Raw genomic sequence first — 12,947 nt, 5'->3', positions numbered from 1 at the left:
ACAAACAAATATATACAATCACAAGATATGACTCAAATGAGCAAAGTGAAAAGGACTGAAACATAAACAAGTTATATGAAATGTAAATGGTAATGATTGATAAATGACTGAATTTTAAATTGTATAAAGTAAATGACTTGAAAGTAAAAGCATAATGAATAAGAGTTAGTAAATAGTTAGTCAAATATTAGTGTTGAGTTTGAATTGATTAAGTCATTCTTTGGAGAACACTCAACCATTCATTCACAAGTATGGATCCTTGAACCAAGACATCATCCATGAGAAGGGCTCCAACCTGGATAATTCAACAAGTATGCCACTAGCTCTCATGAAAGGAAAAAAAGGTCAAGTCTCCACACAATGCCATGAAGAATGGGAGACTTACAATCTCACTTACTAGAATGATATGCCTTAAGGGTCAAATTTAACTCTATGTTTAGCAATCGTAATTGGACTTATGTAGAAGTCACAACTATCTGAGGCCGGACAATAAAAATATAGGTGTTAATGTATGTTATAGATTTGGTACAAAGAACCAAACTCCTAAAACATATCACACACTAAAAAAGAAAATGGGAGGGACCTATCTCAGTCATACTTGTATTGATTCATCTGACACAAGGTCATTGATAAATCAATTAGCATTTAGACATTAGAGATTTCATTGGTCCAATGAGGGAATGGGAAAGAATAGGGATGGAGATGAAGATGGAGGGGGAGATGGAAACACAAATTGAGCATGAGAGGAATTTCATTTGATCTAAACCATCAATTCATTTTGGGAGATGAAATATACATTTCATCAATCCCCTAAATCCAATGGTTTTGATCAAACAAAAATCAAATCAACCAATGACCAAGGTCCAAACAGAAAGTCAAACATCACACGACCATAAAAATGGCTCAACATAATTTTTAAACTTTTAATCAATTAAAAAATAAATTAAAATGCATTTTTATTTGGTCAAAACCTCAAATCCCTTCAAAACACCAAATAAATGGCCAAGGGATTTATCCTAGGTCAAACAAGGTCAAAGGACCTTAGACAAAAAAATTCATGATTTTTAAAAAGTCAGAAGTATTTTTAAACAATTAAAAATATGCACAAAAATACTTAATTCATGAAAAATACCAAAATCAATCCAAAAAATAATTTTTAATTTAGAATATGGAAGAGATTTTTTTTTTGTGAAAGTACCATATTTTTTGGATTAAAAATGGATTTATTATTAATTAAACAAAATAAAACAATTAAATGGGAAATCAGAAAACATTAAAAATCAGGGCTCATCAGATCTCCCTCATTAATTGAGGTGGCAGATCTGATAGCTACGCGCGTGCTATCCATGACGCACCTCAGTCAAACCATCACACACGTGGTAATCACAAGGGAAGACTAAGATTAAAATATTTCAAATGGATCAAAAGGTTGAGAGAGTGTCAACGCACCACCGGAGCCCTAGCTCCGGTCTTCTTCTCTGGTGGACCTCACCGGACTGGTCCACCACCAACTTTCACCAAAATAAAAAGTGTGGACATGGTTTTAAAGGAAAAATGCTCAGGAGCTCGAACCTGGCCTCAATTTCTTTCAATTCCAAGTATATTGAAAGATACATGGATTTGAATTTTGAGGATCATGAACTGAGTTGCTTCGATTTGACCTCAAAACAACTCAACCTTATTGCCTACATTGGTAGGACTTTAGTAAACCAAAAATTAATCAAAATAGATAAGAAATCAGGGAGAATCGAAGAAGAGAAATTTCTGAAATTTCACCTTCGGGTAGCTTCAAATCAGCTTGGTCTTGCTTCCAATTTGGCTTGGCTTGACTCTAGAAGCTTGCAGGAAGTGAAATTGATCAAAGAAAGGCTTGGATTCTTGGAGTTTCAATCTTAAAACAGAAGGAGATTTGAAACTCGATTTCAAGTGAAATCTTTAAGTTTATCCTTTAATAGAGGTTAGAGAGGCAATGGTTTAAAGCTTGGGCAAGCAGGATTATCATTCTGATCACCAAGGTCATGTACATATAGGGTATCAAGTTGCTTTTTACACACTTCCAATTTTTGCCAATTTTAGCAACTCTTGCTTGAATGGGTGCATGGATGTATACAAGGCACAATTCATGATGCCAAATGATCCAATATTCTGTGTTAATCAACCTGAAATGATGTCACACGGTCATGCATAATGGAAATGAAGTTTGAACATAAATCATACCAAATGAAGCCTTGTGAAGAACCCACACGCAAGTCCTTCAAATCTTGTCCAAATGAGGTGATCTTGGACTTTTTGGAAACGTCATATTAAGGGAAACAACTTTCATGTTAAACAATTTTCCATTTGAAGCTTGGATCATGATGAATTTTGGGGTGGAAGTTTGAGAAATCAAACATAATTGAAAATTTTCTAAGTACCAAGCCAAATATCCACTTCTTTCACCTTGAATAATTTTTGCTATGTGCTTCAAATGAAAAATGTTCCCTCATAAAAGTTGTATATATTTAAATCCTCTTCAATTTGGTCACAAATTTGACCTCATTTGGATTTGACATGAGGAAGTTATGTATTTTAGAAGTTGAGGAAAATTGTTTGTTCAATGGTAATGGTCTAAAACGAGCTATAATGTTTCCTCTTGGCACATGCCCTTGCAAGTTGATTTTGACATTTCTCGAAGAATAAAAGTTGGAGAGGACATCTTGAAATTGATCATGAAACTTGGATGACCTTCATCTCATAAAAATTGAGCAAGTTGTGGTCCTTGGAAGTTGACCTCCTAACTAGGGCATAAACAAAATGACCTATATTATTTCAACATAAAAAATGACTTTTCAAGCAAAACTAGATCTTGATATCAACATGAAAGTTGTTTGGGATATCATAAGGAGTAAATTTTCTCTTGGAATCATTTTCATATGACAAAAGTTGTAGGAGATAGGGTCTAGGGAACCCCAGTTTTGACCAGTTGACTTTCTTTGGTCAACCTCTTTGAACCAACTTGCAAACTTGAAGTTCTCTTGATCTTTTGGACTCATGGAGGATCATATATATTTAAGATGATGTATGGTGGAGTGTCCCTTGATATATTGGACCAAATGTTGAAGAAACTTGTTGAGGAAGTCACATAAGATACCCAGATGAACTAGGGTTTCCAAGCTTCAAATTTTTGATGCTTTCTTGATCCAAATGATAAATGAAGAACATGGGGATCCATATATGATGTCTAAACCCACTGTGAACCATCCCTTGATTGATCTCCTTGTACTGAGGGTTTCAAACCCTAGTTGTGAGCTTGATGAGACATCGGTGGATACATACACTATCTACAAAAGAAACAAAGCTATATATAGACATATTTTTGGTATTTTGGTTAGTAAACAAAGAAAAACAAAGTATGATACAATAAAATGTGTTTGGTGATCTCTCTCAATGCAAACACAATGAATGAGGGGTAAGGAGGATGTCAAGGTGTGATCCCAAAGCCAATGCATATGATGAGATAGCATGAGGGATCTTAGGGTCAAAATTGGGGTCTTACACCACCTCCCATATCCTCTGCATAATTTGGTAAGGACCAACATAACGCAACATGAGCTTTCGAGACTTCAAAACTCAACCAACATCAATTATCAAAGTAACTCTCAAAAATACATTGTATTGAGTTAATTTAATTCGTTTTGGACTTTTAGCTCTCTTTTGTATAAAAAAGTACTAAAATTAATTAAAATTCAATCCGGCTTATAAGTAAATTAATTTTTTTTTGATATATTTCATTTAATATTAAACTAGTATGCACATTACAAAAAATAAAGTTGCAACTTAACATGCAATTTAAAGGAATAAATCCAAACCGTATAAAAAAAAATTAATTGATTTTTTCTGTCTTCCTTCAAAAGAAAGAGACAAAGATGGACAAGGGTCTAATGAGTCCAAGTGAAGCATACATCAATTCAAATCCCAAAAAATGAAATAATAAACAAATTTAAGATTAATAAAAGATAGAAGAAAATTCTAATTAGTGTTTTTTATTCTTCGACAAAAAACACAGTCCTCTAATGTTATCATTTACTAGTTGTCGTCTCATGAAGTGTCATTTGTTGTGACCGTGGTCCAAAACCGACCCATTTTGGATCTTGAAGAATGACCCACGAATTCTTTTGAAACTTCCTTTACCTTGCAGCTAAAAATTTCTAGTCCATCTCCTGATATATTTAAATCTGCCAAAATACATTACCAATGTATTTTCAGATGGAATATATTATCAGAAGCTTGTTTCCAAAAATATGTCACATTTTTAAGGGAAGGATCGAACAATCATCTAACTTGCACTTGAAATTGGGGTTCTTGGACTAGGCAATCCCATATACACAAACCTAGGTGACATCCTTACTTTTGGGCTAGGTCTAGGAGAAGGAATTGGCCCATATTTGTTGAGTCTTATAGAACTAGGCCTTGGAGACAAATTAACTTGTTCCAATGCCTTTGATTGCAAGTGTTCAGGATAGTCACGAACACAGCCAATGCGTGGACCAGCCCCTGTTGACCACTTGCATGACAACCTCCTTGTTGCATTGAATGCTGCAACAATGTCCATTTTATGAATTGATGTCACATTGTTGTTATCACTAACATTGATTTTGGGTGTTGGAGGAACCTTTGTTTGTTGTGGTTCATTCATGTCATTGAATGAATCTGTTCCCATAATTGAATATGTATCATCATCTATGGCACATCTCTAAAGAAAAAAATGTAAGAGAATCATTAGTAACTTTGTGTTATATGAAATAAAACAAGCAATCTTAGTGCTATGTAGGATCAAAACAAAAGATTTACCTTTACATTTGTTAGGTCTACTTTGTGCTCTCCAAGAAAACTTATGAATTCTTTGAAGTTCTCTTCTGTTGGATGGTAGTGTCCACTATATGGCCAAATAGCCTGCATAAGTTAATAATAATAATACTTTGATCAGAACGTGTGATCAGTTGACAATGTAAAACTATTTATATTGGTGTATCTAATTATTAATGAAATTAATTTCTATGTTATATAAAACTGAGAAATGCGAATGAAATTAGTACCTCGAGAACACCTTGACTTGCTACTAATCTACCGGCTGCTGTGGTTGCACCACCGGCGAGGAAGCTTGAGTGTTGAAATTTACCCTTTTGTTTTTTCCCAACATACAATGATCTTGTAGTGCTTAGAACAAATATCCATTTTGATTTCTCATCAGTATTCACAAGCCTCCCATCTTGTCTATACACTAACATTCCCTTTTCAACAATTACTTCATATTCTTCTCTTTCTTTTGGTCCAAGATACTTAATGCATTGGCGTTGTAGAGTACTGTTTCTTGGACATTTCTCAAGATTTATTTCTTTACCATCTCCAACATCCAACCTACAAATTATTCATCCCGAAACACGGTTAATCGCCATATACAACATCGACGATGTTAAGTTCCGTTTACTTTGTGTAAACATTTTCAGATAGACTAGAACATGAGCTTACCAGTAGAAAAATGGTTGTGTACTTTGGCTTTCAAACCAGATATCATAATATATGTGAAGATTGTGTCCATATCGATGACGCGGATCGATCTATAACAAACAATAAGAAAATTCATTCGGTTAATACAATATCGTAAACTAAAAAGTATAGTTCAGTCTGCAAATGCTAACTCAAACGACAAAAAGTCGATATTGTTAGAGTTTCTAGTAGTAGTTATTAGAAAGTAAATTGAACTTGAATGAAGAAATTAAGGAACTTACAGCTTCAAGCCAATGTTGCAAAGCTAACTTCTGTGCCTTTTCATCCTTAGATAAACCTTTTCCAACCTTAGCCGCTCTTGTTCTTGCTCGAGCCCAACGCGACGTAGCGGTTTCCGGTTTCTGAACATCGAAAAACGAAACCGAACTTCTTCTAAGAGCAGCAAAATCCAAAGCCTTCCACCACAACTCTTCAACTATAACCGCACAATCCGCAAGGTTTCTTCTCGTCCGATAACTCTTATAAACCTTTTGAACCTTAGTTGCCGCAGTATCAAGCTCCGTGACCGGTCTAGGAGAAAAGAAAACCACTGCTTCCGGCAGAGAAAGCACCGGAACTTTTTTACCTTTCGTCGAATCCATTCTTTCTGGTTTGGTTTCAGCAAATGAATGGTTTCTTTCAAGAATCATTTGTCGAGGTCTGCAATCACTCAACCTGCTTGAACTGCTCATTTTATTGGACCCATTTGATAAATCAGTTACAGACACCCCCATAAATATAATACCCTACAAATCTGCACAAAATTATTTATCATTTATTAGCCTCCAATAATTGTACTCAATTCTTATCAGAAACAAAAGTTAGTTACGCCAGCTAAAGTTAGTTACAAAAGTTAGTTACACGGTGTAACTAACTCGCTGGTATAACTAACTTTTATAATATTTTTTGGTACAAGCAAAGCATAGAAGAATTGAATTACCGTATTTGTTTGTTGAAATGAATACTTTTGAATTGAAATGTGAGATGAGAAGAAAGGAATTAAGAATGGTTTATCACAGTGGGTATTGTTGCTTATATATAGAGTTTGTACAAGTGCCTTCAAAGGCGCGTGAAAGAATGAAAAATGAGAAAATTAAGGAGCAGACTTTGAATTCCAATTTAGAATAAGAAGAAAATCAATAAAGGAATGTGAATCTATAATGTTCAAATTCGAAGGTTAATAGCTATAAGTTTTCTAATGAATAGTTTGATGAATTCAAAGTTTTGTGTTTGTATTGTGTTAAATATTTTTTCTTCTCTTAAAAAAGAGGGGGAATTAGAGGAGGCAGCAGGTAAGGTAAGAGCTGGCGGTCAAAGAAAGGTAGCGTTTGCGAGGTTCGATGAAGAAACGCGATTTGTTATGATGATCTGTATTCAAATTCTTTATTGGGGTTGAATACTGTACATCTGGTTTTCTTTTTTTAGTATTAGAAAATTCAATAATAGAAGTTGCAAATGGTCAATGAATTTAGTGTTCTTTTTAACTTAAATTGAATTAACAAATTCAATTAAATTATCCACATTTCACATTTGTATATGTGATAGCTCTAGTTGCACACGTGTAAACAAATTTTCCATTTGTTTGTTTATTGTGAAGGACATGAATGCTATAGTATTAACATATTTTTAGCGTTTTTTTTCCAACACTCTGTCTCTAAGACTAAAATTCTAATTCAAACTAGTCTTGTTGAATGACTTAACCCCGCGTAATAAAATTGATGAATCTACTTGAATTTCATTCAATTAAAGTGTGTTAAATAAAACATATTAGAGAGTTGGTTGGTAACATAGTTTATAGTTTTTATTTGGTGATGTAATTTTTAATATCTTTTCGTTGTCTTGTCCTGATTGATTACCTTACCTTGAAGTTTGTATGGAGTGAGAGCTTCTATCTATGCCATGTTTTAAGATTAATGTGTATGTGAATTGTTTTATATGGAAGAAAAAAAATGATCTGAGTCCATTTGTTTTGGACTCGGTTTTTTTAAGGGAAAACTTGATGTGTTTTGTGTGATTTTAATTCAGTTCTTAGTTCTTTTAAAAGAAAGAAGGTTGGAGTTGGTCGTCAGATTTATGGTTTGGGTGAAAATATTGAGTTTGACTTATTTATTAAGGATATGAGGTTGGTGGATATCCATTTGTTGGGCATAAGGTTTAACTGGTTTCACTCTATTGAAGCCTCTATGAGTAGGTTGAATTAGATTTTGATCTCGGGTGAGAGGAATGGGGATGATGATCCTTGTGGACCTCCCTAAGGATGTCCTTTGGTGCTTAGGTATTCCTCTAGACTCCAGGGGTCTAAGTCGTTCCATTTTAATAAATTTTTGAATGGACAATGCTTCTTTTGCTAATGTGGCTCAAGGTTTTTGAAGCTCATATTCTACGAAAGTTGGGTAGATGATTAACTCTCTTAGGGATAAGTTGAAAGCTCCTAAAGTTGTCCTAAGGTTTGGAATAGATAGGTGTTCGATAATTTAGAGTTTAAGCTTAACAGTTGTATGGATAAGCTTGATTCTTAGAATCAGAAGGATGAGTTGGAGAATTTGTCCTCAGGTGAGTTGTCAGATAAATTGCAAGTTATGCAAGAGCTTGAAGTGCTCCTTAGTTGTCGTGACTCTCAGCTCTTCCAGCGCTTAAGGTCCACCTAGCTCAAATAAGAGGATGCTAATATGAGCTTTTCATGTGTGTGTCTTGTATAGGAGTAGGCGAAATAGTTTGTTTACTCTTCGGGTGGATGATTAGTGGGTTGAGAAAGTGATTGATGTTCAAGAAGAGGTTTCTAGGTGTTTCAATAAGCACTTCTCAAATTATCTTGAGTATATGCCTACCCTTCATGGTGTCTACTCCCCTTAACTCTCCCAAGTTGATGTGACTTTCCTCTCTGATAGGTTTATCCATTAGGAAATGGATGTAGTGGTTGCTATGATGAAGAGCAATAAGAGTCCAGACCTGATGACTTTAATTTTGTGTTCTGCAAGAGGTTTTGGGGGCTTCTTGAGGAAGTGATGTATGTTGGAACAAAATTGATTTGTACCATATCTCTAAGGTTTTGTTGCTAACAAAGTATTTAAAGAATAATTGGGTATAGTAGCATATGTTCAAGTGTGCAGGACCATAAAATAAAATTTATGATACGACGTCAGTTATGACACTAAAAATGAACATTTAAAGAGAATCTAAAAGATCTAGAATCAGAAGGATCAAAGTCTGAGAACCAGACTTTGAAGACTCAGACTCTGAAGGAGGTCAACTTCTGAAGACTGGATTGTGAAGAAAGTCAACCTCTGAAGACCCAGACTCCGAAGGATCAGAACCTGAGATCCAAACTTTGAAGTACTCAGACTCTTAAGTCAATCAATGCAAGGATCAAGAAGACTCTGATATGTCACTATTAGACTCCGAGGTCAGTCACCGTAAGGATTAAGAAGACTCTGATAGGTCACTTTCAGACTCAGAGAGCAATTTGTTTTCTTCTGATCACGTTAAGATTTAATCAAAAATCTTCACAGACAACTGAGATGTAACAGATAATTCCTCTTGAAGCAAATGGATTTCAAATATATTTTCAAAGGGATTAACCATATCAAGTAACATTCCAACATCTCTGATCAATCTTCTTCAAGACCCACTTGTGCTAGTTGTTCTCTTCAACGACTATTTTTTATCTCTCTATATAAGGAGCTGAATACTTGAAGAAAACAACTAACCTTTGACAATAAAAGAGTTGTTACTCTATCAAACAAATAACATAAGTTTAACTTAGAATTTCTTATCATTTGTATATCTTAGAAATTCTTAAGTCTTAAAGAGTCTTATTGAGTTGTATTTTGTTTACATCTCTGATTGTATATCAAGTGTAAGAAACAAATAATATTTTCTTTGTAAGTTAGATTGTTAGAAGTCTCTTGTTTATATGCTTAAGAATATGAAGTATCTTACGGTGTGCTTGAGCATTATAAGTCTTTTACTTGTATGTTTGAGCATTGGAAGTCTCTTGCTTGTATGCTTGAGAATTTGTAATTAGTTGCGATTATAATGAAATCCATTGGAAGTGCAATGGGACTGGACTACTCTTGGTTTCTTGGAGGAACCAGGATAAATTTATTTGTGTCTCTCTTTCTTTCTCTCTTTAACTCTGAACTAGTGTTTATCCGCTGGAATCACTTAAATCTATATCTGATTCTATATTTTGTGTTCAGAATATGATAAGATATATTGAGAAAAGAGAGAAAAACCTAACACAGTTCAACCCCTTTCTTATGTTTTTCTCACCTTCAATGTATGTTATGTTTGATCCATTTTTTGATAATGCAGTTTTTCATAGGAGCCTTGCTTAATTTTTATTGCCCTGATTCCAAAGATGGAGCCCCCTTGGAAATGGGGGACTTTAGGCCCATCTCCCCTTCCTTGGGTCCCTATATAAGTTATTTGGTAAAGTTCTGACAACTAGACTGACTGGGGTGATATACAAGCTTATCTTACATGATCAATAAACTTTTATTAATGGTAGACAACTAGTTGATGGAGTGGTGACTCTAAATAAGGTTATTGATTTGGGTAGGGTTTTGAAGAAGGATTGTTTTATTTTCAAAGTAGATTTTAAGAAGGCTTATGATTTGATGAGTTGGTCATTTCTGGAGTATATGTTGAGGATATTTGATTTTGACGAGAGGTGGATGACATGTATTAGAGCTTGTGTTTTTTTCTAAGAGTCTGTTTGTTATGGTGAATAACTACCTAACAAAGGTGATTCATATTAAACGAAGGGTCCAACAAGAGGATTTTATGGCACTTTTTCTTTTCCTTCTAGTTGTGGAGGGACTCACTTTGATTGTGAAAAGGACAATCTCAATTGGAGCATCTTTGGTGTTAATGTTGAGGGGTCTTTTTTTGGAGTTTCATGACAATTTTTTGCATTGTAAAATGGTATTACTTCCTTTTAAGTATTTAAGGTTCCCAGTTGCGGCTAACCCGATGAGGAAGAGTGTAACACCCCGATTTAATTAGTCATTTATTTAATTATTTATTGAATTATTTGATTAATTTATTTAAATAAGGGAAATGCTAACGAGTGCCCATTAGGCACTCGTTAAGAGACTAAAAAGATAAGTCGAGCATTTTTAAGAGAATAAAAATACATGTTTTTTCTAAAAATATGTGTATTCAATGCACTGAAAACATAAATAATTAACAATTTTAAAGAATCTTATGTGTATTCAATTAACTAAACATATAATATTTTCTTTATTTGGAATTCTTAACCAGTGCCTCAGGGCACTTGTTAGCATGACCCTTTAAATAATTGGTTTATGTGATTTATGATGTGTTTGGCCGGTGACAATATTTATGGTGAATTGTGCTTAATTAATTAGTTTTGATGAGATTTAATTAACTAATTAATAGAAATTAAGAGAATACTAAAGGTTGGGATGAAAAGTGAAAATCATAGAAAATGAGATGGATGGTAATGCAAAGTTTATATTTAGTTGGGTCAAGAGTTTAATTAAAAAAATTAATTAAGTTACTATATATTTTAAATGAAGTGGAAAATAAGGGTTTGTAGAGCATTTGTCAGTAAATGTGAAAAAGAGAAAAATTGTGAGGAAGAGCATCAGAGAGATAGGGTTTGGGGAAGGAGAACCATAAAAGATTTCTTTCTTTGCTTGCTGAAGTCACAAGGTAAGGGAAAATTATTCATCTAAGGGTGCCTTAATAATGAAAGGGTATAGAAGTTTTCCTTAACGTCCAATAGGGTTTTCTTCTATCCCATTTGATTGATTTTTTGATGAATTCAATAAATAGGATTCCGTTTTTATGTCATAAATTAACATGAAATTTGTGCTTGATGTTGTATGGTTTGTTGTTCATGTTAAATTGCTCATGAATAAAGTGTTTGTGTTGAAATTGAGGAGTTTATGGGTATTATTATGGATCTGATTTTTTTGTGATTAAATGATGGAATAACATGTTAAATAGATGAGTATCAACATGATAATATATGGTAAATATGCATGTATCAATTATAAACTGTTTGAATATTGTAGGAGTGGAATTGGGAGTTATAGAGTTGCTATAGTGGCAAAAAATTATGTTATGGTTTTTGCAGGTCTGGACGATTTCGCCCAACGAGTTGATGTGCATGCCTAGTGAGGATGACAATATAAGGGTGTTATTTTGTGTCTATTTATCAATTTGTTTTCCGATTCCAGCGAGTGTTGATTGTTGTTTGGTTGTGTCCAATAAGATAAATTGATGTGTTTGAGTGATGTGTGGATGTATGTTCAATGTGTGAATATATGTTGTGAAATGTAAGTTTAATCATGTGAATGATTGTACATGTTTATCGATGATTGATGAGATGAGTAGTTCGGAGTGAGAACTACTGGTGATTCATTGATTGCATGATTATTTACAGTCAGGGTGGGGCAGTAATCATTGTTGTCTTATTGTTATTACATGATTATTTATAGTCATAGTGCGACTTGTTGGAACAAAATTGTTCATATCCCTTGGTTTTGATGATAACAACGTACTTAAAGAAAAATTGGATATATTAACATATGTTCAAGTATGCAGGATCATAATCTTAAAATTCAACTCAGAATTGACCCTGATGAAAGCATATGTAGAGAAGCTAAAAGACTCAGATTCTGAAATATCAGAATTTGATGACTCTAAACGTGCTATCTCAACTTCTGTCAAATTAGAATCTAAATGTGGCATATCAGCTTCTGGTGACAACTCAGACTCTAAAGACTTCAACTAAAGGTGGTTAGCTTCTGATCCGTACTCTGTCTCCAAAGTAGGCCAATCTTGTCATCACTAGACTTATGGAAAAAGTTAACTAGAGTTTCTTAGTGCGAGGCTCAAGGAAAGTTGACGTGACCTCTTAAGTCTCCCCCCAACATCTTAGTTGATACCTAGCATGAGAAAGATGCATTGGACAAAGTCATTACACAATGGGTTAAGATCTTAATAGGATTGTCTTCCAACGTCTCTCTTGGAAATGTTTCTCAACAAAGAACACTTGTGCAAGTTACCTTTCAATGACTCTTTTTTTGCCTCTATAAAAGGAGTTAAATATTTTAAGGAAGGATACACAACTAAAAAAACCACTCACGAACAATGTAACAAGAATAGCTTTGAGCTAAAGTATTTATCTGTTTATTACACAAGCTCTTAAGATTTCCTATCTTTGTATATTTTAGAAATCTTAAGTGTTAAGAATATTTGTGGTTGTTGTATCACTTCTATACTTATGAGTATAGTTGTTATCTATTCTACTAATCTATTTATTTAGAGTAGATGAAGTCTCTTGCTAGTTTGCTTGAGTTGTGGAAGTCTCTTTTCCGCTTGCTTAAGCAGTGGAGGCCTCTTGCATGTGTGCTTAAGCAGGAGTCTCTTGTTGGATTGCTTAAGCG

The 12,947-nt window shown here is 34.0% G+C and overlaps 1 protein-coding gene across 1 annotated transcript; it reads right to left on the bottom strand.

The window, feature by feature from the left end:
• Positions 1–3,852: 3,852 nt before the first annotated feature.
• LOC127138639 (IQ domain-containing protein IQM1) lies at positions 3,853–6,758 on the bottom strand. The gene is made up of 6 exons (XM_051065125.1): positions 6,467–6,758; positions 5,769–6,280; positions 5,509–5,597; positions 5,076–5,397; positions 4,831–4,932; positions 3,853–4,732 (listed from the first exon to the last, which is right to left on the bottom strand). Exons 2-6 carry the CDS (start codon positions 6,258–6,260, stop codon positions 4,316–4,318), a joined length of 1,422 nt encoding a protein of 473 aa, XP_050921082.1. The 5' UTR covers positions 6,261–6,280; positions 6,467–6,758; the 3' UTR covers positions 3,853–4,315.
• Positions 6,759–12,947: the final 6,189 nt, after the last annotated feature.

Source organism: Lathyrus oleraceus, chromosome 4 (assembly GCF_024323335.1).
Source record: "Lathyrus oleraceus cultivar Zhongwan6 chromosome 4, CAAS_Psat_ZW6_1.0, whole genome shotgun sequence".
Taxonomy (NCBI): domain Eukaryota; kingdom Viridiplantae; phylum Streptophyta; class Magnoliopsida; order Fabales; family Fabaceae; genus Lathyrus; species Lathyrus oleraceus.
The sequence above is the reverse complement of the archived record's forward strand: the minus strand, read 5'-3'. Positions and strand labels throughout refer to the sequence as shown.